The following is a 26,649-nucleotide window of genomic DNA, read 5'->3' as shown; positions in this document are numbered from 1 at the left end:
ATGCAGGAATGCCAGACGCAGCTCTGCCTCTCGGTCTACATCATCACCTTCATCACCGGCTTCCCCACCAACATCCTGGCCTTCTACGCGTTCATCCTGAAGGTGCGCCGCAAGCCCACGCCCATCGATATCCTGCTGCTCAACCTCACGGTCTCCGACCTGCTCTTCCTCATCTTCCTCCCCTTCAAGATGCAGGAGGTGGCCAACGACGGCACGTGGAACATGCCCTACTTCCTGTGCCCGTTCTCCGGCTTCATCTTCTACATGACCATCTACAACAGCACCCTCTTCCTGACGGCCGTGAGCGTGGAGCGATACCTCGGCGTGGCCTTTCCCATCCGCCACTCGCTCAACCGCCGCCCCGTCTACGCCGTCATGGCCAGCATCTTCATCTGGGTGGTGTGCTTCATGCACCTCAGCATCGTCTTCATCATGCCCTACTACAACCCCAAAACCCCCTCTGCCTCCAGCCCTGATGGCAACAGCACTGAGCTGGGGCTTGTGGCGCCCCCTCAGCAACGGCCGAACGTCTGCTACGAGAACTTTTCTGACGCTCAGCTGGAGATCCTCCTGCCGTACCGTCTGGAGCTGTGCGTGGTGCTCTTCTGCGTGCCCCTCATCATCTGCTCGTTCTGCTACATCAACTTCATCCGCATCCTCATGCGACTGCCCAACATCAGACGGGAGCGCCGCATCAGGGCCATCAGCTTGGCGCTGGGCACGCTGGTGGTCTTCACCCTCTGCTTTGGGCCCTACAACGTCTCGCACGTGGTTGGCATGGTCACGCGCAAGAGCCCGCAGTGGAGGGACCTGGCGCTGCTCCTCAGCACCTTCAACGCCGGCCTGGACCCCTTCATCTTCTACGTGTCCTCGTCGGCGGTCAGGAACATGCTGGGAGACATGCTGCAGGGCATCTGGAACTGCATTCCCACGTGGGACAGCAGCAGACTCCGCAAGTGCTTCGTCTGGAGAATGGACATCAGCCAGACCAAAAAAGTGACCTTCCCAAATCCTGATGACATAAATGCCCTCTGACAGAGACAACAGTGCCAGTTTTTTTTTTGTCATTTCTATTTAGCTGTATGTACTGTGAGCTATTTCTCTTAACACACCTCAGGGCTGCTTACTATATTCAGACTAAATCAGCAGCAGGAAATGGAATAACCTAATGTACACCATGAGAAGACTACAAGAAGTGGAGGAGGATGATTGCTCAGATGGCTCTTCCTCATGGTGAGGTGTGCCACCTTTTCACTGAAAAACGTGTTCTCTTCACTAAATACAGACTTCATCATTCATCCGCCTCACTAGAGGGAGTCAACTATATTTGACCCTACTAATAATTTCGTTTTTCTGGTCATGTTTGCATAGTGAAAATAGCAAACAGAAACCTACATACATTGTGGGGTGATAACCCAAGCCATCATATTGCTTTTGAAAAACTCAATTAGCTTCTGGTACATTCTCAACAAGATAGGGTACATGTCCTGATGCTTTGTCCTCTGCTAGTGACCACTGGATGTATATCATATTAGTAGTCATGAAGTATGTTATGAACAGGTTCATTATTTACAATTACAACCACTTTCTACCAGTTCTTCTTTCTTCTTCTTTTTTTGTATTGCTTTATTTCTTTGTCTCACTTTACTCTCTCTCACTGTGTGTGTGTGTGTGTGTGTGTGTGTGTGTGTGTGTGTGTGTGTGTGTGTGTGTGTGTGTGTGTGTGTGTGTGTGTGTGTGTGTGTGTGTGTGCGTTGTGTGTGTGTGTGTGTGTGAGAGTGTTTGTGTTTGTGCGTGTGTGTACACACAGGATGCTTCTACTAGTTCATGGAAACATTATACCAGTAATGATACCCAACTCAGGAAGCTAAAGAGCTGAATAGCATTTCTATTCTATGACCTTTATTATCAGTAGGCCTGTTTAGTGTTCAGCGAAAGGACACAGTGGCTTTGTTGATCAGGTACTTCCTTTAGCAGTTCTGCAGTTTGTATACACACAAGTACATACAACGTAAGTGTGCAGAAAGTTGAAATGCCTAACACAGATATCGGTTCCCATGATGGGAATGGTTGTCATGGTGTTTTTTTTATATATAAATCATCACATAAAATGTCAAAAATAAATCAACTTCCCAGAACTGTTGCATGTTGTTGGGTCTCAAATTGTGTGTTTTTGTCTTTCTCTTTTCACTTGTCTGTTTGTGATTCTGATTCGTCCCACCAGACTTACATATACACAATCATACAATAACCTTGTCCAAGAGGCTGCCTTAGATAAACTGTAACTCATATACTAATCAAATGTTTAGACAGTGACAGTAAGCTTGGGCTGGAGTTTATGATAAAGTGCACGTGTCGGGAGTCGTCTTCCACGTGACTTCTCTAGTACTTCATTAGATAGCCACTTATCAAACACATCTGCCAGGTAGGTTGTTGTCACAAGGGACATTATTTAACAATGCTCGTAATGAAATGCCAACATCCTGAATGAAAAAAAAAATATTTACACTGCTGAGACTGATCAAGTTCCATGTTACAAAGAGAGTTGATTTACCATAGACAGTATATGCATTAGAAAACAATGGGAAAAGTATGTACAGTTTCTGAAGAATACATGAGCCTAAAAGTATGAAAACTGGAGTAGATGTCCGAATGGCTTTTAACAGGCTGGATATAGAAAATTGCATTGCATTTTTACTCTTTGGCAAGAGAGCATGTAAACTGATCACAAGTAAAATATTATGTCCAAGCAAGATATAAACAAAAGAATAATTGATTGTATCTTAGGACAAACCAGCTGTCGGTGATGGTCTGTGGTCCAGAAATTTGATCAGAAGCAAGTACTTTTCTCCTAACACTGTGTGTCATTTCCTGCAGGAAAAGAAGATAGTTGCTGCTGATATACAGTCTTATGTTTTTAGACACTTTGAAGAATAATGACACGAATAGTTTACTTTGTTACAGTCTTTCTTTTATATATTACTACATAACATATTGTAACGTTCAGCCCGGGGTAAGTGAAGCTTCCACATGCTCTATGTAAGAGATTGTAAGTGACTCCCAGCATGCTGTGCGGTTAAGAGAGAGCCAGTATTCTGTTTATGTGTAAATAGTCCAATTAAGAATGATGCCCATGTCTCCCTTTTGTGTCCACCATGTGTGACTGTTATCAATTCGTCCATGTGTGAGCTTCACTGTATTGGTTAGTGTATCTGTCACTGTCATTGTTTTTGTAATGTAAAAGCTAGACGTGCTGCCTCCCTTTTTTTCCTCATCAGTATCGGTGTCAGGACCAGCCAATGGAGCCAGCACCAACCCACGACGGTGAGGGAGCAGCAAGTCACCGACTCCACCACGCTGCCAGGGTCAGGGGTTGACTCGAGCTCCACACTCCTGTGGGTTTAGTGTTCAGTCCTCCCCCAGAGTCAGAGCTGAGGGGCGGGCCTGACTGGGGCTACCTCTACATCCTGTGAGAGCGTCTGTGGGAGGCACGCGAGGGAGCTGGCCAGGCAGGGCCTTGTCTTCTTGATGTTGTGTTAATGGTGCCTTTTCTGGATGTGTCGGCTGTTCAGTCGGAACAATGCGGGGGTACCCCACCAAGACTGGCTAGCGCCCCACCAGCCCTTGGTCCCAATGTTACCTCTGGTATTTCCCATTGACACACTAATGTTAATAAGGATGGAAAATAACTGTCTAAGGCAAATGTTTGGTGAAACAACTAAAGTGCTTAAAAGTTTTGCACAGAACTTACAACTCCTTCATTAATGTTGTTCACCTGTTCATATTAATTTGACTGCTGGAAAACACTGTGTATGTGTGTACGTGTGTATGTGTGTGTGTGTGTGTGTATGTGTGTGTGTGTGTGTGTGTGTGTGTGTTTCAGAGAGAAAGAGAGAGAAAGAACGAGACAGAGAGAGTGAATATTTGTGCTGTTACAGGATTTTATGTTGTACTGGTTGATCTGTTTTTGATGCACATACATCCCATTGCTGTGGAAATTGAACAATAATACATTGTGATACAAAAGCTGTTCTCCTAATACTATAAAGAGTTTTAAAGCATAAACCAACGAGGAAGCAATGATCAAAGGCTGTAAAAAAGCAAAGCAGTTTATGCAGGAAGGCTCATTTTATCAGAGTAGGATGATCAGAGTTGACATTTTCCAGGAACTGATAAAGGAGATAATTTGCTTACATACACAGTTGCAAATTATTAAGCAGTATGTTTGCATAGCGCCAAAAGAAATACGTGTTATATGTATCTTTATTAAAATATTTAAACACCCACTGAAATATTTCGATGTATTATTCTTTCAGAATCAGTTGAAGAAAACATACATACATACTTACACTGCCATCTTCAGCACATTCAGGTGTCCATTTGCCATGTTAGGAAGGGCCTCTGAGAAAACATTAATCAAGGCTTTCTGCTAATGCGTTATATTGCTTTTCAAAATCTGTGTGTGTGTATGTGTGAGAGAGAGTTTCAGCTCCAGCACAATGACCAGCAGCTTGAGCTGCATAGAGCTGTCCACGAGTGTTGTGTGACCTTTTGACCTTTGGTGCGGCTGAGTACCAAGAGCATTTAGGCCCAAAGGGCTCTGTCTGGCCCCCTGCTGGAACCTGTGTCCAGCTGAGTCTGATGGTGGTTGGGTGGGTAGACCTCCAGTCACACACAGCAGACACCACACGTGGCCTGGACGGGCGGCACTGCAGGAACAGGGGAGGAACACTAGGGGGCAGTGCAAGAACAGGAAAGATGACATTAGATTATACAAAATATAAGATTACATTACTCTGTTGTTCTTACTACTAGCGTTGTCAACACAGTTTCCCAATTGTCATGCTAATAACGCAACTTGGAACAAAAGAACCCTTCTTGATTGGTTTTGTTTCTTTCATCAGATTTCCCACCTTATTACGGTAATCTTCTTACAAATGATTATTCGTTTCAGGCATGACTCCACAAGCTCAAAGCTTCTTTATTATCTACATGACGAATCAAGATGATTTTTTTTTAAACCAGCAGTCCTGGGAGGAGTTCCTTTTCTCTTTGGGGGGTGTTTTCTTGAAACTTTGTTTTATGTTTGTTGAGTCCGGTGCAATTTACTACTTTTAAATCAGTTTAAAATCAATTCTAATCTCCCCCTTGAAAGTTTGTTGTAGTTATACCATGACTTTCAATAGCCAACGCAACACTATTATAAGAAAGTCTACCATCCAATGTTTACATAATTACTCATTTCCAGTGACTCCCTCTTCTAAAATCAATTATATCCATCGTACATCACTAGGGGACTGTCTGACAAAGTGCGTAGAGGTTTTACCAGCCTAAAAAAACTAAATGCAACTTTTTAGACAGTGATACATTTAAATAATTTAACAAGCAATTCATTGTTACTGTCACTGAATATTCCCTTGGTCTGCTGAACCTTTTAGATTCCAGACAGTGCACAACAAAGCTTTTTATATATATATATATATATATATATATATATATATATATATATATATATATATATATATATATATATATACGTATATATATATATATATATATATAACATTCAAGTTTGTGTGATACTACACACCTCATAACTGATTATCATATGTAAGGGTAATTTCATTATTCTGTTGTTTGTTAATGTGTTTCAGACTCCATTTTAAATAGCATTGTTTCATGTTTCTGTAGCTCCCTAGAGGGGGCTAATGCCCATAAACGTATGTAAATGTGATTCAGCTATTACCATAGTGTTTATTCATTGAGCAGTGGAATTACAGATAAGGATTTTGAGCAGAGACAAGGAGTTACATGGAATTTATATGTAAAGATTAGCACTCTTAAGCAAAGATACTCTTTGAAAAATATTTGATTTTTGGTGGGGAGGAAGGGGGGCTCTTTATGAAAGTGTACATAATCTTTCCTGTCATAAAATCAACAAGTGACACCAAAGATATTACAAGTGCCTTGTGCCAAGATCTGAAATTGTGGCTCTGTACTGTCTGCTGTTAAAATAAAACAAGCATCCTTCTGGATGAAATCAGTTTTGTATCAAATGCAGACTCTATAAATTAGTTTGATAACATACTATATTTGAGTCACTATCATCTGTTATTAACTTTAAATGGTTTTGACATCAGTCTCTTTTGAAAAACGTAATAGTAATACATTAAATTTGTTTGGAAATTGATTACTATTACATTATAATTAACTTTACTACTTAAGGCCTCTCTTATTGCATTTGTAATGCACATGTAATTGATGATGTTCATTAGCCTCAAGGACAATAACTCAGAAATATCTTTGTAAATATAATTGCAAAAATACTGTCAATAGTCATAAAAAAACAAGGTCAACCGTCACGATTATGACAACCATAACAAAAACAAGAAAAATGACAATAGCAATACACTTACACTAACAACAAAAACAAAAATAATAGTAATAATATTAATTCAACTTTAAGCTGTGTTCCATTGCGCTCTTGACTGTCTGACAGTGTTCTGAGCTGACAGCCGCTGTCCTCTGTCTCAACGGCTCAGATGACCGGGGGGGGGGGGGGACCTTGCAATCTATCATTCTATCCTTTAGCGTGACAGTTAACATTAGCATGTGTTAGGGCGATGGTGTTAGCCACCACTAGTCTGCCATCACTTCACCAACTGTGCCTCAAAGACTCGAAATAGTTGCTGCCTTTATAACCCAGCTGCACACAGACCATGTTAAGCTGTCTCCAAATGCGTCTCCAATATTTACCCACATTTGACGTCGTCTCTGGTCGTGGAGCTCTTTATAGGGATGCCAAGGCTTTTTAGATCTAACGTTATCTCTGATAATCCAGTTTGTTTATTTGCGGCCATGGCTGCAACACACCGTTCGCCTGCCAATTTTTTTCATACATTCTAAAAAATCCTGGGTTGTTTTTTCCAACCCAAGGGCTGGGTTAAGGCTGTTAGGTAATTTTGTTGGGTTATTTTAACTCAATCTGGGTTGTATCTTGTAACCCAGCACTCGGCTCGGCTTAGACAAAAAAACATTGCTCCACCTACTGTTCTGGCGGTGAATTGTTTTCAGCACCCACAGCCGTTGGAGAAGTATAAATCGAAAAGAGTATGTCCGAATCCGTCCGAATCGTGCGTCTGCCCATCTGTAACCAGGACGGAGAATGACGCAGAAGTATAATTCAACCTTTAGTGGTTGGTGCCAGTGCAGGGCCATTTAAAGCACGACTTTTGCCTTGACTGCCTGGCTGTTACCTGATTGGACAATGACATTCAAAGGCATATCAGACGGTCTAGTGGTAGAATCCGACAGAAAAGAAATATGACATTTACGTTGACATTTAGTCATTAAGCAGACGCTTTTATCCAAAGCGACTTACAAGGAAATTCCATTTATACATCAGGATTTTTTTTTTTTTCATATATAGTGCGTTGCCCCAATCACCCTTATGGACGAGCCGCCCCTGGCCATGAACAGAGCTAGCATTAAACTTGTTTAACGTCATATTAATGTGTCATCCTGATGTAAAGGCTATTTCAAAGTGTCATGTTAGTACAAATCAATGACTTTATAATTAGATGTTTTCAATGCATAATTTTTTGGAGTGTATCTGGTAACCAGGTGGCGTCGAAATGGTACTTGGCAGTGGGCAGTGGGCGGGATAACAAAGGCCAAAACACAAACAGACGGATATTTCAAAGGAGATAATACTGGCTGTAGCACTTTTCTCGGAGAAGCTAGTATTTAGTTCTTAGCATGTTTCCTTAATCTTTCATGACATGTCTGTTTTATGATTTAGCACCGTAAATATATTTCATATTGTTCTCTTAAGAAAAAAATGCACATTATTATTTTGAGATGTCGCTATCCTTGTTATTCTTCGTTGTTCACACGACATTCATTTTTATTTCTGGCCCTGATTTGGAGAGGATCAGAGTCATTTTGCTGTTGCTAAGCCTGTGATCCAAATCGTTGGAATCAGACTGCGGGGAGACGTGAGATGCCTCTACAGCATCCTCATACTCTGATGCTCTCTAAGCAAGACTAACAACCACGTCTGCGCTGAACCCAGCCCTGGTCACGTCCCCTTTTTTCGATGATCAGCTCACAAACCTCCGGTCACCTCCTCAAACACCTTCACAATCCCCTGATCGCTTGCACCTGCCTCAATCACCTTCACATTCACCCGATTTCACAATCAGCTACACCTGTCACTCGCACTATATATACGCCTCACTTCCCTTTCGGTTCTCGTCTCAATACAGACTAAGAAACCTGCTGACTACAGCTCCCGACTGGTTCTGCATCAACCCATAGTGGTTCCTCGCTCTGAAGTTGCGCTATTCCCTCCAGGGACTCCGAAGTCGCTCTATTCCCTCCAGCGACTCCGAAGTCGCTCTATTCCCTCCAGCGACTCCCAGGTCGCTCTATTCCCTCCAGCGACTTCCAAGTTGCTCTGTTCACTCCAGCGACTCCCAGGTTGTTCTGTTCACTCCAGCGACTCCCAGGTTGTTCTGTTCACTCCAGCGACTCCCAGGTTGCTCTGTTCACTCCAGCGACTCCCAGGTTGTTCTGTTCACTCCAGCGACTCCCAGGTTGTTCTGTTCACTCCAGCGACTCCCAAGTTGCTCTGTTCACTCCAGCGACTCCCAGGTTGTTCTGTTCACTCCAGCGACTCCTAGGTTGTTCTGTTCACTCCAGCGACTCCCAGGTTGTTCTGTTCTCTCCAGTGACTCCCAGGTTGTTCTGTTCACTCCAGCGACTCCCAGGTCGCTCTATTCCATCCATCGACTCCCAAGTTGCTCTGCTCACTCCAGCGACCATTTATTTCCACATCACCCAAAGCCTCAGTTCCGCAACTCCCAGGTCGTTCTGATTTCTTGTTTTCTGTTTTGTGCTCTCTCTCGCGCCGCTGTGCCCTATACTGCCGTGCAGTGCTCCAGCCTCACAGGATTTCAATTTGTTTTGCGTAGTTTTCATATACCACTTCTGAGCGTTTACCTGTGTTGGACTTTATCAGGGACGGGGGCAGGGGCCCCTCTACCTTTATGTTGGATAGGGGCCCCTCTACCACGGCCTCTTCCTTGTCTTCGAGAGGGTTGCTCTAAATGGACATACTCTATGACCGAAGGGTTGTTATAATATGAGTATTCAAGTATTAGTAGGGATAGGCACGCTCTACTTCCAAAAATAAATGCGATTTCGGGTGGGAGTAAAAGAATGTTAACTTTGAGTAGAATACTCAAGCTTTTCTCATTGCTATTTAGACCGGTATATTTCCAGACGCGTTTCGGCCTAGGCCATCGTCCGTGTGTGATAATAATATGTTATAGTTACAGTATAATAGGAGCCAATCTGCAGAGGTTGTCCGGTAAGAACAGAGATGTCAAAGTCCCAATAAAATGTAATTACACACACACACACACACAAACAAACGCTTGGCTCCCCCAAATAAACCATCATCACTCCATCCTCTTTTTGTGACTGTGTGTGTTTATGTGTATGAATGTGTCTGTGTGTGTGTGTTTGTGTGTGTTTATGAATGTGTCGGTGTGGGGGTGAGTAGTTATGCATTTGTGTTTTTGTGCATCTGTGTCTAATCACGTGTGTGTGTGTGAGTGTGTGTGTGTGTGTGTGTGTGTGTGTGTGTATGTGTATGAATGTGTCTTTGTGTGGGTGTGTAGCATTATGTTATGTGTGTGTGCATCTGTGTCTATGCACGTGTGTGTGTGTCTGCCTCTTCATTGTGTTTGGAAGGCCATGTTCTGGAAACGAGATGAGCTGCTACACACAACACAAGATGAGAAGGACCACTCTGGCAGTAGGGTCAAGGGTAGGCCGCCTCAGAGCCTGTGAGTAAAAAGGCATCTTTCTTTGCTCAGATCAGTTATTATTTTGGAGGTTTGATGTGTCTGTATGCTTCAGATATCACGAATGAGAGGGAATGAGGACTCTGTGTTGGCTTTTAGTCTCTATGTAAACTTTCAAGCTGATTAAATTGTGTCACACATCCATTGTGGCATAGGCTTCCTCAGCATAATTGCCTGACAAATGATTTTACTTTTCAGTCTAGGTTTCTAGGAAGACAGCACATTTGAGAGAACGCAGACAGCTGTTTTTAAACACTTTAAGCTACGTCTTAAATACAACATAAACATCCCGTAAACATTTCACATTACCATTATAAATAATCCATAAACAAACATACCATAAACATTTCACATTACCATAAGATGTCATGAGAGCTCTTTTGATGTAGTAGGTATAGCAGTCTTTTACCAAGACACATACTCTGTTATGGCATTTAATTAGAACTGTCAAGGTAATTACTGAAAATGGTAACATGACAGCTGTCAAGGAATGTTAATTACACGTTTGTGGTAGTGTGATGACATGTGTGAGTCCTTTGTGAAAAGAAATAAACTGAAAATTGTGAACCAAGTCATTGCCACTCACACTCTGTATAAATAAATGTATTTGAAATAACACTGTGCACGAAGGTGTTCAGGAGAGTAGTTGTGAACAGCATGAAAGAATGCAAAATATGCTCAATCTGTTGTTTAACAATCCCCAATGCAGCCTCGTGTGCTCAGGCTCTTGAGCTTGTTGCTCGCATTTTCATAAAACAGTTTGAATTCAATTCTTCAGTCGAGCGTTCTAATTATTTTGCGGGCTCATCGGAGGTTAGCGGAATCTCGCTGCCCTCGACGCCTCAGCCACCCCAGTTGTTTTGCGTTTTCCACAACACATTACATCAGTTGCTGATTCAAAGTCCCTCATTAGCTGAGCGGTTTGTCTCATGATGCAATTAAGGAGCAACAAGCGAAGCGGCGACACAGAAGCCAGTGTGCATGTTGTCGTGCCAGGGATGCAAGGATGCAAAAGGCCTGTTGTGATGCAATGGGCAGTTGGCAGTGGAGCTAGAAGTTGTCCTTGTCTCCGCTCTGGCTGTCGTGTGGCAACTCACAGAGGACAGGCCACAGAAACACAAGAAACCGTCATAAACATGCCCGTCAGTGCCATGGGAGTTTGACTGTTGGAGTTTTCTTTCTTGCCCCTCCTAAAAAGTAGAAGCTGTACTCCTTCGGTAAAAGTACAACCATACCCTCAAGAGTACACAAGAGATTATTTTGACCGGTAATGTAGAGCACTAACAAAGGACTTGCTAAAATAAATATGAATGTCATTTTCAAGACGCATTAGTGTGTTTTTCTTCTGTACAGTACTTTCTTCTGTGTAAATGGGTGAGCTAACTAAGTAAATAGGCCAGGCCTGTTTATACAAGACAGGAGACGTCATAATTTCTTTGAAGGGAAACACCAGTGTTACGCAATATCCTGTAGAAGAAGTCTGCACGTGTCAAGGCGATGTGCATGCACTCCAGGAATCTACATAGCAGAAAACATTGTGTAGAGAAAGAAGAGATTGAGGGAGAGAATGAAGGAGGGAGAGATGGAGGGAGAGACGGAGGGATAGAAGTAAACATTGTGCCTAGTCCTCTGCTTTCCCTTCCCCATCAGAGGTTTTGGAAAAACCCTGTGAACGTGGAGTCATTGCAGAACTGAGGCCATACCCCTATGACTTAAAGAGTGGACACAGGTTATGTTAAAAACAAAATTCAGTTTTATTGTTGTTCTTTTTTTTTAAAGTCCATTTAAGTTTTTTTCTCCTCTTTATGGAATTTTTGACAATATTTTTACACACTGAAAAAGAAAATGACAGTAACGGGACAACATCGGGAACCCAAGTGATCAGCAGAGTCAACATACTGAAGCACGACACATGACCAGTGGAAGTGGAAGACAATGCTCAGGTGTGTCTATTGTAATATAGTCCAGTTGTTTTCTTTTGATGTTATATATATATATATATATATTTGTTTATATATATTTTCTGAAATCCAACACTTAGAAAAGGGGTTTCAAAAAAATGTCTGGAATACATATACAACTTAACATGCTCACTATGAATATTTCCAGTAATGAACACGGCCGTGGAGAAAAAGAAACATACGTAACGCCTGCACTTACATGCGCATAGACACAAACACACAAACACTCACTGTCTCGCTCTCCTTCTCTCCTGTACGCACACTCTCACATACATGCACACTCACAGACACACTCACTCCCACTCGTTCTCTCTCGTACACACACACATGCACACATTTCCACAAACTGAGAACTTGGCACACAGGCAGGGTAAGGCAGGGACGGAAAAGGACACAAGGGTCAGTCAGGATTTTTGATCTGGGGTCAGGATGGGAAAGAGGGACACACAGAGAGGTCAAAAGGGCAAAGGTCAAAAGGGGAGAAATGGGCATGTCTGACCTGCTGCACTGATCTCAGTTGGCGAACAACATTCTTAATTACCTCGCACACATGCGTGTGTGTGCGAGTGTGTGCATGCAAAAGATCTAGTGAGCTTCAGAGGAACCTAGCCGCCGATGTTAGATAGGCTAGGCTAGCCTATGACTGACAGGTGGTGATGGTAACGGCTGATGTTAGCGGCTAGGCTAGGCTGTGACTGACAGGTGGCGATGACAATAAGTTAGGAGTGCCATGGCTGGGCATCACATCTCACATCAGTGACATTCAAACGGAGGGAGAGCCGGCAGGGTGGTGGACAGGCCTTATTGTTTGGCCTGATTGGTGGTGTAAAGTTCCTGCAAAGCTGTGATGGTAATTGCAGGGTACCTGCTGTTGTGAGGGACGGGCAATTGATGGTGGCCATCTGCAGCTTCACCAGCGTGGCTCGGTGTAAAATCAGACCTGATGGGGGAGTGTGTGATCATTTAGCACACTAGATGCTGCACAGGTAACACACAGCAGATTCATCTACCTTCACTTTTCCATCTATATGTTCTTGCTGTCTCACCCCCCCCCCTTTTGATCTATCTATCTATCTAGCTAGCTAGCTATCTATATTTCTATCTATCTATCTATCTATCTATCTATCTATCTATCTATCTATCTATCTATCTATCTATCTATCTATCTAACAGTTTACTTAACCACCTATGTAAGACCTAGTTACCTAACTACAGTTACAATTACCAAAGTGCATGTTACATGCTATTACTCACTCAAGCTGATTTGCGTCTGCCTAATCAACTGGTCGCTGTCTACGGTGTTCTATTAATACCTTAATTCTAAGTAACTCAGACACATTAATGTTTATGAGTTTGCTAGTCAGGTTTCAGACATAAACCTTTGGATACACAGTATCCATAGGCATTGGCTTTAAAATAACTCTTTCTTTATATCAACCATCCAACATTAGTGTAATTTACTCAGTAAAATATTGCATTTCATAAGTTCTCACTATATGCTAAGAATCCTAACTTAAAGCAGGGGATGTTTGGAATGGAAAAACACAACCTTCGTCTATCTGTTAAAGTTAATGTGTAGAGGTTCTTTTAATTACTTTTCCTGTTTACAGACAACTTCAAACCTTTTTTTTTTTACAAGGTCAGGGCTTTACATGGGAATTTGGTGCAAATACTGGGTCCTGCTGGCTGGTCAGCTAAACATCCAGTCCATTTGTAAGCTGTGGCTGCAGAGAACACTAGAGGACCAATTCAGTCATTGAGCCATTGTAGTACAAGCCCCAGGATAAATTACTCTATTTCGCGGATTCGATAGAGTATTGATTCTGTGTTGCATTTAAGATAGAGTCAGTTTTGTACGCTCACACAGAAACAGTCCGGTACCATGTGGTGACTTCTGCATCTGCGCAGAACTCGAATAATGAACAGAGAACAATAAATTACTACATACGCTTATAAACTACCCATTATTGACTAGGCCTTCCTAAATCTACTTGCTGTCGTAATCATTTAGAAAACATAGAAGAGAAAGGGAAAATAATGTTTTCTCTTGCATAAAAAAAATGCAAACAATATTAGTTTTAAATTATTCTTTTTTCAATATGTACAAATTAATAATGTGTAACACCCTCTCTCTCTTATGAGAAGAGAGAACTGTGTGTATGCATATTCTATTTTGTGTAATGTTAAGTTAACAAATGAATGTTTGTAATAGTTATAATACTAATAATGTTTTTTTTCCCCCCATTATCATAATCACTATTATCTATATTATTCAGGGGGGGCTTTGTTCAAAAGCAGCTCAGATCGACTGGTCACCATTTGATTGTCACCTTTGCACATAGAAATATCATGGTGCATATACTGCTTTCTCATGAAATAATGATGCAGAGGACGTATGTTTGCCATGTACTAGACTAGAGAGATAAGGCTGATGGGAAGTGACTGTTCCACTGTGGGGGGGTCACTGTCTGGTCAGGTTCTGCCCATCTCCCCCCCCCCCCCCCCCCCCCCCCTCTTGGATGGCAGAGACATTTAGGCGGACACAGTGACTCTCCATGTTTCTTGTGTGTGTTGAATAGGAAACTAGGGGTGAGGATGGTGTGCAGTCAGCCCTGTGAGACCGTACAACTTAATCCCTTCTGGAACTTTCCGGACCCCCCTGGACCCTGATCCCTACCAGGTCTGACCCGTAGTGCACTGAGCCTTCCCTGGGAGGTGTGCCTTTGTCAAGTCTGCTGATGGGGGAATCTCATGGTGACATTGAAACGACTTTTGTTTTGCAAGGGGTCAAAAAAACTAAAACAAAAAAACAAACAAACAAAAAAAACAAAGAAAGGAAGAAAGAGGGATAAGAAAAAAAGCAAAGCCCCAACTTCCACATTTAAAACATACATCCCCCCCCCCCCCCCAAACTCTGGCCCATACACAACACTCAGGACTTTTTTCAGTTCTTTTTTGTTGTTTTTTAAAATCCACCCATAACAAACACTTACATGCTTTTTATACCCACATTGAGGAACATGACATGTTTTCTTTTTCATTTTGATTTGTTCTTTCTTTTTTTTTTTCATCTGAAGAGAGAATATGTACACAGAGATGTTTATTCTTGACAATTCAACTTTGATGTTGAGATGTGACGATGGCGCAGGAGTGGAGAAGACGGGGGGGGAAATGAATGAGAGGATGAATCGAACGAGGAATGCACTGAGTAAGCAGAATAAAACTCAAAGAAATGATTAAACAAATGACGCACTGACCACAACATCAGTTCTTGTGCTTAAAAGCTGAACCCAAAGGTGTCTAGTGGGCTCCCGTAGAGTGTAAGGGGGAGAATGCATGTGTTGTTGTTTCCCTTATGTCTTCATTCACCACAGCTAAGTGAGATTTCACAACTGCACTGCGGCGGTGTGAGGCTATGGAAACATACACAGGCTCGTACAGGCTCTTTCTCCCCACACTAAGTCCCTATACTGGATTTTTACAGCCATGAAGAGACACACGTTCGATGCCTTCACAGACATGTCTTTGCAAATAACTCCCAAAGGCTTCAAGCAGACATTACCAATACACAAAGGGCACCACTGGTTTTATACAGTACACAATCATTTCTGTTTTAGAGCTTCTGGCATTCTTTAAAAAGCAATAAAAAAAAACAATACGATTAATAGCTTTATTTGTACGTCACACTCCATTAAAGAACCTTAAACCAATATCTGCTCTTTACGTTGAGTTAAGGGGTTATTGCTGGTTTTAACATACGAAAATTAAGCTAAATCAAACAGGTGCGGGTTTAAAGATTGACCTATGCACAAGGTCGAAAGATGTTGTTCACTGGTTTGTTCATTCCTGTGAATGGACACCCTTGTCAGGTCATTGGGAACTTTGAGGAGGTGAATGCGTGCGTCAGATATGAGGTGCAGGGCTTGCATGCCGAGAGAAGGTGCACATTTGCGCAAACCCCCTTGCCCAACCTCTTCGTTTTTTAAGCGCAGGCTTTCTGTGCCAAATGCTAATTAGCCGGCGATGGCCCTGTGTTCCGAACAGAGGATGAGACTTGACGTGGCGAAGGGGAGAGTCGTCCTTGAAGAGGATCCTGTCAATGCCGGGATTGAGTTTGATTTATGAGTTCTGTCTCCTGCCGGCTGGAGAGACGGAGGGGAACGCGGCGGTCCCCTTGCTTAGCGAATCAAAGGTAATTGCTAATTACGGCTTTACGTAACCCCGGCCCAATCTTTCACAGCGTCGAGATTGTTTCGGTTGATCTACCGCTTTGTATATAAACATATTACAGCATGGTTGAATAAAGTGGTTTAACCTACATGAGATACAGGCAACAGCATTGAAACAAATTGGGGACATACAGATTATAAATGAAATTACAGTTCACTGATTGCTCATTTTTGGATAAGAGGACTCCTACGAATCCTCTTGTTTTTTCAAACAAGACCGTCATGATATGATAAGAGTCACTCAGGGGGTAAAAAAAAAAAAAATGGCATTTCTGTCATTTAATGAAGGGTGTTTTTTTGCAGAGCAGAGTATAAAAGATTGTTTTCTGCGCAAACAACCAGTACTCAGCACTGTCGGTTTACAGATATATATATATATTCGTCACGTGGATTTTACTCTCATCACGTTTATCTAAGTACGTAGTCACTTTCTCATTGTTTATCAAGTATTAACACCGAAAAAAAGTCAAAGTAGTTAGCCTTGCGAGGGAGGGGGGCGGGGGGGGGGGGAGACGTACACAGTGCAGGGCTGGGTGACTGCAAGGGGCAGGGGGACAGGTGGAGCCACAACAGGGGACATCTCTAACCAGTACATGCTATCCACAAGCGAGACAGAGGAGAATGATAATGGCTGCACTCAAAGCAGGTGACGGTAAAGACACTTCCTCCTGGACAAGAGGTACTCAGAAAGACAGGATTATGGGTATTGTAGTCTTTTTTGTTTTGTTTTTGTGTTTGTTTTTTAATTTTGTTTCCCTAGAAATTAGCCAAATGCGGGGGACACACTGTGACATTGGCCTCTGTGCTGCATATTTACACTGGGACTGCTCTGATAGAGAATGTGTGTGGAGGGAGGTGTATGTGGGTGAAAGGGTTGAGTGGGCGGACCGGATGAAAAGATGCAGAACGTGAAGATGGTTGCAGTCCCATGGTTGGTCTGTCATGGATGGAGAGATAGAATGGGTGCGGAATGAGGTGTGTGTATTGACATCATTCGTAGCAGCTGTATCAAGAGCGCCCAGAGGGGGCGCTGTTCAAATGTGTTACATGCTGCGCAGTGGGCAGAAGGTCACCAGGCCCTGCTGGTGAGTGGCCTCCGACATCTTTCATTTAAAAGGTCGCATGGTTTTATTATCATCATCATTATCATCATCATTATCATCATCATCACCACCACCATCGTCGTCATCATCACCACCATCACCCGGCTCTGGCACTAACATCAGCTCCATGTGAAACCAGCTTAAAGCACATGATAAAGTGCATAAGCTGAAGCTGAAGGCCGTGCTGTGTGTAGCTATTATTATTATTATTATTATTATTTTTTGTATTATTATTACATCATTGTGACCTTCTTTATTAACAGGTAACAGAGCCTGGTGAGAAGCTGAAGATGATGACGGTGAGGATGGAAGGACTGGACGAAGAAAGAAAAGGAGGGTGCAGGAAAAAGAAAGAGTGAGACAAAGAGAGAGGGATAAGGAGATAGAGAGAAGGAGGGAAAGAGAGAGCAAGTAGGATGTGCTGTGTGATGCAGCGATGGCTCCTGGAATAATGCATAATTCTTTTTGTTCACAGTGATGGGTTCATAATTAAAGACTCCTTCATCATAACCATCCTCCTCATCATCATCTTTCTTCCTCCTTCATCTTCTTCTTCTTCTCTCCTCCTCTTTTCCTTACGTTGACAGTAGGGGGTTGGGGCGAGACAGGCTCTAGGCTTTCAGAAGTACACATGCGGACAGGCCTAGCCACAGGCCCAGGCTATTCACACCCCCTCCCGTCTGAAACTCCTCCACTGTACGCAGCCTCTGGTCCTGCAGAGATGAACAGACAGAGCAGATGGTATCAGGGGAAGAGGGAGGGAGGGAGAGAGTGAGAGAGAGGAAAAGAGAGAGAGAGAGAGACTGAGGGTGAGTGAGAGGAAAGGGAGATTACAATGCAAAGTACAATGCAAAGAGAGAAAGCAAATAGTCAGAAAGCAAAGACTAGCAGAAAAGAGAGAAATTGAGTGTGAGGGTGAGGGAGAGGTCCATAGAAACGAGAGTGAGAACAAGACCCACCATGTAAATGAAGACCCCACATGACTAATTCAGAGTAAGCCAGAGCATGGGGAAGTGGGGAGAGTTACAAAGCAGCCCAAAACAAGAGACAGCGGACAGAGAGTGAGAGAGAGAGAGAGAGAGAGAGAGAGATGAGCGAGAGCGTGTGAGAGAATAGAATGAGGAGAAGAATGGAAACGCAGACAAGAAAGTGAGGGCCTAAGAAGATGGGGGCATACGAGTTCACCGCTAGTCCGTTTGCAGGAAACTGAGGCCAAATGACAAATGGTTGGCTCCCAAAATAAGACGGCTCACAGAAATGGAAACGCCAAAACAAACAAAGAAAGAAAAAAAAAAAAAAGAGGCCAAATGACACAACTTAGGGCTAGCCTTTAATGCTGACTGTGAGGTGAGGTCACGCTGTTTGAAACAATGAACAAAAGAAAAAAGACAAATAGAACCTCGTAGGTGGAGGTGAAAAGCCTGTGACATGTACGAGAGTCAGAAGAAGAGGCAACACAGCCCCCAAGCCGCTGACAGAGGGGAGGAAAGATGGAGAGAGGAGACGTACGGGAGCGGGAGCCGTTACAGCGTCTGACTCATCCGCCACAGCCTCATGGAGATAATGAGAGCGACTGAGCAAACGAGGGAGCAAGAGGAGAGAAGTGGGAGAGATGAAGCACTCACTTAAGATGGTAATATGCTCTCAGACAGGGTGCGTGAGAGAGAGAGAGAGAGAGCGAGGTAGAGAGAGAAAGAGAGAGAGAGAGGAAGAGAGAGAGAGGGAGAGGGAGAGCGGGAGAGGGAGAGCGGGGGAGAGAGAGAAAGAGAGAGAGAGCGGGGGAGAGAGAGAGAGCGGGGGAGAGAGAGAGGGAGAGATAGATAGAGAGGAAGAGAGAGAGAGGGAGAGAGGGAGAGGGAGAGCGGGGGAGAGAGAGAAAGAGAGAGAGAGAAAGAGAGAGGAAACGGGGAGAATGGAGGAGAGCGGTGGTGAGAGGATAACTCAGTGTGTTGCGAAGGAGAGAAGCTAATGTGAGGAAAGAGCTGGAGAGAGCGACAGAAGAAATAAACATTTGGCAGGAGAATCAGTCTGTGCAGGCGGGGAAGGGGGAGAAGAAAGGAGTGAGGGAATGAATGGATGAATGGAGGAATGGAAGGAGTGAGAGATGAGGGAGCAGGCGGAGTGATGACGTCCTGCAGGTAAGGGAACAGAGCGGAGTGGGAACGGAGAGGAAATGGATGAGGAGGAGAGAGAGAGAGAGAGAGAGAGCAGAGTTGGTGTAATGAGCCAGAGAATAGTAGGATGGAGCGAATGCAGTGGGCTGAGTGGTGGGAAAGAAAGAGAGAGTGAAGGAGAGAGAGAGAAACTAAGGAAGGAAAGAGGTGGTGGAAGTATGTAGGACATGGGAATACCAAACACATACTAAACACTAATACACATTGTTACACGTATTTAAGGTTTGTAGCACAATGAAAAGTCATGAGTGAAAGGCCAGGCAAAAAACTCACATGTTCCAGTTTAGAAGAGTAGTATATACAGTATTTAATACATGATACAAACATATCAAAATATATTGTAGCATGTTGGGGTAGTGAAACTTTGGCCGAGCTGCGGACTCTGGATGGCCTCCTCGCAGCTGAAACTGCTGTTCTACTAGTTTGTATAATTGTTCTTTCCAAGATGTGCCTGATGGAGGTGTGTGTGTGTGTGTGACTGTTTATCATTTTGTTTGTGTGGTAGGCTGCCAGTGTTAGTTTATTATGTTAGTTTAATGTTATCTGTCCACCGCTATTGTATTTGTCACAGAGAGATTCAAAATAGAAGACATTGGGCACAAACGAAGCTGCTGCAGATAAAATATATTTAATGAGAAATAAAGAGTGCAATCAATTATAATTATAACAAGCAGTAATGAGAATGAAGGCATGCTTATGGGTAAAATGACATGTCAGGTAGGAACAATATGGCAGAATGGAAACACTACTAGGTACAGCTAAAACATTATGATTAGGATGGATACATGAACACAAATACACGTACACATGCAAAACAATGACATCATAAACGGATAAAATATTTAGTTTAAATGAAAAAAGGGGCAGATGGTGTATTTCTTTTAGAATGAGATGAATCTCAAAAAAGCTTTCTACATAAACAAACAAAACACAAAAACAAAATATGGTTAAGTACTTGTCCAAACAAAACAATGCTTGCAAAGAGATTTGACCGGATCCTCGAATGAATCCTAAATATTGACTACTGTCTGCCACTTATGATTTGATGGTCTGATCAATGTGTTGTAGAACAGCGATATTGTCTGGGTTGTATCCAGTTTGTGGAAGGCATATTCAAAGTTGTGGAGGATGATCAATGCACTGTGCCACTGTTCTCTATAATTCTTCCCCTAATTGTAGAGAAATGTGGTAGAAGATTACCATGGGGATTACTGAATCAACATGAATTTCCCCACTTCTTCAGGTAATTCTTCAGCAACTTTAATTTCTTTAGCTACCAAAGCAGGAAGGATATATGTGAGGACTCATTTCAAGATGCGATCAAATCCATATGAGTTGTATGCATGCCTTAATTTCTTTAAAGTCTTAGTACATTTAATTTCATCTAAAGTTGGCTGTCAAATAAAAAAAAGTACAAACCATCAATAATTGTCTTAGCAACAGAAACTTCAATACAGACAACAGACCCACTAAGTTGATTAAGGTATGAACGAAATGAGTGAGTAAACAAGGTATAATCATCTACAAAGTGGCAAAGCAAGTCACTATCGCTTTCGTTTCTTTTTCTCAATTAAGTGCTTTCTCTTCATTTGTTTTTTATTAAGAGAGAGAAGAGAGTGTGAATATTTGGGCGATTAATTAGCATAATGCTCCTTAACACAGATTGGCTACGACAAGAGAGTAGCAAATCACGTAAATGTGATGTTGGCTGGAGTATTCTCTGAAAAAAGGGCTATTTAAACCAGCTCTGTGCTATTAAGCAACACAACTGCATTGATATCAGTGAGTTTATGATGCTATCAAGTCTATCGAAGTCAGCCAGTACACAGAAAGAAGCAGTGTTAATCAAAATGACTAAACGTTAAAATGTAACATGAATTCAAATGAAACATGAATACTAATCCTAACAGACAACACAAATTATGAAGGAAATGAACAGGGAAGCAAAGAATAAAAGGACTGTTTACTGATTGCCAGGGTAAATGAGGTTTTTAATTCCTTGCAGCCAGCCGTATTGCTCTGATATTTTGGGGGGGCGCTCCTGTGTGGTGGGTGTGCCGCTGGGGGACTCACGGAGTAGTAGCATGCTGGCGTTGGTGGCTCCCAGGCGGTTGGAGGCGAAGCAGGTGTAGTTGCCGTAGTGCTTCTCCGTCACGTTGGTGAAGAGGAGCAGCGAGCGCGTCTTCTCGTTCTTGATCCTGAGGGTGTTGTCACTCTCCACAGGTCTAGGGAAAAGAGGAGGAGGAGGAGGAGGAGGAAGAAAAAACAATCATTCCATCACACCTCTGACTGGACCCCCTCCCCTCTCCCTCTCCGGGCCCATTCTGAGAGGAGGCTCGCTGGGCGCTTGTCTCGTTTTTCACCTCCCTCTGGCGGGTGAGCAGCCAAGGGAACGACTGATGTTTAATTCACAGAGTTAGCAGACCTGTTCTGAAACGCTGCCATCTCATCTTGCCCTCCCTCCTTCCTTTCTTCCCCTTCTCACTGTCACCGCACACTATCTGTATAGACCAGCCAGGGGGGGGACAGGTTTCCCTGGGGACGTTTGTTCTAATCAGGGTTCTTGCTTGTTGCCATAGCTTTTGTTGCACTCCCCTTTGTGAATCAGACACCAGTTCTCTGTGAAGTTTTGTTTTTGTGTCAGTCCCTATAACACCTACACAGCCAATGCTGAGCCTCATGCAGGCACCTCATAGACTTAGACATAGGCAAACGCAGAACAAGACTGTGCTACAATTATAATGTTTACGTATTGCATATAGTTTCAAATCATCAATTAAGTCAGAACCCTGAATCTAATCTTTGGGTTTAAGAGCACCTGCGATGTCTTTTCAGTATAGCAGCCTCATACTGGAAGGCTGGTTGTAGTATTTAATTGGTATTATTATTTACATGTATGGTGTTTGCATATAAAACAAAGACATTTTTGAGTGTTGTCTGTAAGGCTGAAGCTCTTCATGTCCGTGTGCTGACATAACCATGGCACAGCCATGCCATCCTCACTGACCCCTCTCTGATCTGTGGTCATCCTCACTGACCCCTGACTGACCTGTGGACATCCTTGCTGACACACCCCCACTGACCTGTGGTCGTCCTTGCTGACCCCCCCCTCCACTGACCTGTGGTCGTCCTTGCTGACCCCCCCCCCTCCACTGACCTGTGGTCGTCCTTGCTGACCCCCCCCCTCCACTGACCTGTGGTCGTCCTTGCTGACCCCCCCCTCCACTGACCTGTGGTCGTCCTTGCTGACCCCCCCCCTCCACTGACCTGTGGTCGTCCTTGCTGACCCCCCCCTCCACTGACCTGTGGTCGTCCTTGCTGACCCCCCCCCTCCACTGACCTGTGGTCGTCCTTGCTGACCCCCCCCTCCACTGACCTGTGGTCGTCCTTGAACCACTCAAAGGTGGCGGTGGGCACGGCCATGGCTTCACAGCGGAGGAGAGCAGTCTTTCCCAGCTGAGCTGAACTGAGATTCTTCACATCCGTGATCGTAGGAGGATCTGGAGGAGAGGAGAAGAGAGGAGAGGATAGAGGGGGAGAGAGAAAGAGAGAGGGAGGGGGGAGAGGGAGAAAGAAATAGGGAAAGAGATTCAGTTGAACAGGCCACGGATGAGATAGGGGAGGACAGAGAAATAGAGAACCAAAGATAGATTTTTTTTATTGCTGAAGAAGAGTCGAACGAAACATTGTTCCGATTATAATTTAGCTACAAAACAAATATCCAACACCGACCCAATTAATTTCATTTCCGTCGATTTCATTGTTGCGCTACAATGGCTACACAGATGTGTTTCTGGGCTAAACCCAAGCCAGTCCATCATTGGCTCTGCCTCTGGTGCTGAAGGTCATTGGGGATTAATATGCACTCAAAACTGGGCTTTGGTATTCAGGTCTTGGGCGTGCAACCGACACATGTGTTTGTTTCTGGAGTGACGGAGAGGGAGAATATCATACAGACACTCATGTCATATTAATGGCCCTGGCGGGAGAAAGAGCTGCACAGAATGACAAGCAGTGGCTCATTGTTATGCTGGGGTGAACACAGTGTGCTGTGCTTCTTTTTCTGTGTGTGTGTGTGTGTGTCTGTGTGTGTGTGTGTGTGTGTGTGTGTGTGTGTGTGTGTGTGTGTGTGTGCATGTAGGCGTTTATACAGGGTTCTCCAGAATTATTGGCACCCGTATTTATTTAGAATAGTTTAAGAGTTAAAACATTCTGATGAAAATTCCCCCTCGTTTCATCAAGTGCTAATTTGTGTCATAAAATGAAGACAATATATGAATTCCGTATGAGCCCATTACCACAAGAAAAAGTCACAGGTGATCACGAAATGTGTGGTCATGTGTGGTCATGTGCGGTCATTTTTGACACTCCTTTATTTGGTCATTTGTGCAGCCCCCTTTTGCCAACAGAACAGCTTGGGTCTTCTCTTATAAGACCCGTTGTAAGTCTTATAAGACCGGGTGCAAGTCTGATTAGACTTGAGAACGGGGATGTTTGACCATTCCTCAATGCAGAATCTCTCCAAAATCCTGGGCCTTCTCTTGTGCACTCTCTTCTTGAGCTCAACCCACAGGTTTTCAGTTGGATTTGGGTCAGGGGACTGGGATGCCCATGGCAAAAGCTTAATGTTGTGTTAATTTAACCATTTTTGAGTGGATTGTGGCAGAGGCAGCCAAGGAATCCCTGATGCCGTGTATGCGAACAATGGCGCCAGGATATTCGCAGGAGAAGAAGCCCCACAGCATCACAGATCATCCAGCATATTTGATGCTCGGTATTAGGTGCTTCTCTCTGTAGCCATCTATATTTCTGTGCCGAGCCCAACTTGAGTGTTGTACTAGTTAAAGCTCCTGTGGCATCTCACAAACTCCACTCATTTTTAATTATGTTACGTTAGTGCGTATTCTTTGAGTACTCAAGGGAATGCATGTTGAATTTATGAGTGTTTGCGTCCATATGTTCATTTGTATTCACATGCTTTAACTATTCCACCATGTTATTGGAAGTGCTTGTGACTATATAAGTGCTTTGTCTATGTCTAGAAATGTATGGACGTACATACTGTCTATTCGTCTATGTGTGTGTGTGTACATACTCTTGCTTGTTTGTATATCTTCAAAGAGACGAGTGTATGTATTTTTGCATGTGTGCATATGAGTGAAAGTGTGTGTGCGTTAGTGCTCGTATGGGCAAGGACTCACAGTTGACAGTGACCTTGACACGGCGGACGTCGGGCTGGAGCACGCCGTTGTTGGTGATGCACTCGAACTCCTCGGCCTGGTGCCGCTTGATCTCCGTGATGTCCAAGAACTCCCCCTCACTCATCAGGCCATCTGCGTGTGGGGGCGCAGGGACAAGGTTAACACACACACACACACACACACACACACACACACACACATACACATGCACAAACACACGCACACGTACACACACACACATACACACACACACACACACACACACACACACTCACACACACACGCGTATGTATGCACAAACAGGCGCAAACATACACACACACACACTCATTGCAGTGCATTCATACATGTGGTGCTGCATAAAGATTGATGTGTGTGTACACTTGGTTGAGGATACTGGGTGATTGCATAAAGACTGTGGAGGCATAATGCATATGAAATCACATGCATATGAAATGCAAATAGAAACAGCGCACCAAGCTGCTCTTATACGCTCTCAGGTCTCAGTCAAGTTGTGTAGTTTAGGTAATTTTTATAGATAACTGGAAGTTATACTGTATGTGAAAAAAAAAACATTTTGATTAATGTAGTTCTTTACACTTTAATAAACTAGTTTGTGTAAGTATGTAAAGAGCTAGTGTGTGCAAATATGCGATGAGCTAGTATGGGTAAGTATGTGAAGAGCTAGTGTTTGTAAGTATGTGAAGAGCTAGGATGTGTAAGTATGTGTAATATGGCCCATAAGGCTCATATTTACAGTAATACATCAGCAACACAATGGCAAATTGTGACAAAATAGAATGCACAGAAAAAGCTATATTTTGTGCATCAGAGATATTGGAGTCCAATACTCCAATAAAAAGTAAGAAAACAACACAGCTTTTTGAAAACAACACTGCTCCTTTTACTAACTGCCATGAAGCTAAATCATATTCAGTTTTTCTGCCTAACCCCTTGACTCTCCTTACACAAACTTTACTTGGGTCAATCCCTGATCTCCCTGAAGTGTACTGTGTTACTGAATTGATTCATTTGCTGGTCCCCTTCTGGGTCACTTGTGTCTTTCTGTTTTACTGTATTTTCTCCTCATACATAATGCAAAATTCATTGTGGTCTGTGGAAAGCTGTGCACAAAAAAATGGATTGTTATCATGAATAATTAAAAGATTTGTTTGCTTGTTTGTTAGCATATGTGTGTGTGTGAGTGTGTGTCTCGTGCGGTCAAACCGGGTCTGTGGCGGTGCATATAGTTATGGGTCTGAGCATGCTGTCATGTGCGGGACAGTGGGTGGCGGTTTGAACAGCGTGCAGATCGTGCAGACTCGCACCACGGCTGGGCCAGGGAGGAATTGAAAGCTTTGGCAGCGAGAGAAAGACAGCACCTCGAAAAGATTAAACCCAAACAAAACAACAGAAAGAGAGAGAGAGACAGACCGAGAGAGAGAAAGAGATAGAGAGAGAGAGAGGGAGAGAGAGGGAGAGATAGAGAGAGAGAGAGAGAGAGAGAGAGAGAGAGAGAGAGAGAGAGAGAGAGAGAGAGAAAGAAATGTTTCGCGAAATCCTCTCAGTCGACGTCCCAGAGTTGCGGCTGACAGCACCACGGAAACAGAACATGCAGCAGGGGCTCCCGTGCGTGTGTCGCAGCGGCGGGGATTTGCGGCCGCATTGTGTGGTGTTGACAAACTCCCGGAGCCCCTGAAAGGAGAATTAGTCTGTCTCCCGTGGTCCTTGCGTTTCCCTCAGGCGACACGGACCAGACAAAGACAACAAACATCTTCTCTCACAGAAGAGCGAACGAGTTTGCTGTGGCCCCAGTGTATGTGCCTCTGCTTTGTGTGGGGTTGTTTGTGTGTGTGCTGGGGAGGTTTGTGTGTGTGTGTGTGTGTGTGTGTGTGTGTGTGTGTGTGTGTGTGTGTGTGTGTGTGTGTGTGTGTGTCTGTGTGTGTGTGTTTCAGGGAACACACCAGTTCACTGTGTTTATGAAGAACTCAAGCTGTGAAACATCACACAAGAAATAATCTCTATGCCATGAACAGCAACGGAGTTTAAAGAATGATGTTCACTTCCTATCACAAAAGAGTTGAGCATCTGCCTTGTGGACCTTCAACC

General features: G+C 43.6%; 2 protein-coding genes across 2 annotated transcripts in view; one reads left to right on the top strand and one right to left on the bottom strand.

Annotated features, from left to right (window-relative positions):
* LOC308380362 (free fatty acid receptor 2) lies at positions 1-1,035 on the top strand (the record flags this gene model as incomplete). The annotated part of the gene is made up of 1 exon (XM_080857676.1): positions 1-1,035. One exon carries the CDS (start codon positions 1-3, stop codon positions 1,033-1,035), a length of 1,035 nt encoding a protein of 344 aa, XP_080713802.1.
* Positions 1,036-19,979: 18,944 nt separating this feature from the next.
* The window catches only part of iglon5 (IgLON family member 5), a 127,515-nt gene continuing 120,845 nt past the window's right edge, over positions 19,980-26,649 (bottom strand). The window contains exons 5-7 of the mRNA XM_080858640.1: positions 24,541-24,672; positions 22,716-22,839; positions 19,980-21,564 (exon numbers count right to left, since the gene is read on the bottom strand). Of these exons, the coding sequence (XP_080714766.1) occupies positions 21,303-21,564; positions 22,716-22,839; positions 24,541-24,672 (518 nt within the window). The 3' untranslated portion in view covers positions 19,980-21,302. The remainder of the gene's footprint in view (positions 21,565-22,715; positions 22,840-24,540; positions 24,673-26,649) is intronic.

The sequence above is a fragment of the Sprattus sprattus genome, assembly GCF_963457725.1.
Source record: "Sprattus sprattus genome assembly, chromosome: 19".
Classification (NCBI taxonomy): Eukaryota; Metazoa; Chordata; class Actinopteri; order Clupeiformes; family Clupeidae; genus Sprattus; species Sprattus sprattus.
Note: the sequence above shows the minus strand (reverse complement) of the source record. Positions and strands in the feature narration are given on the sequence as shown.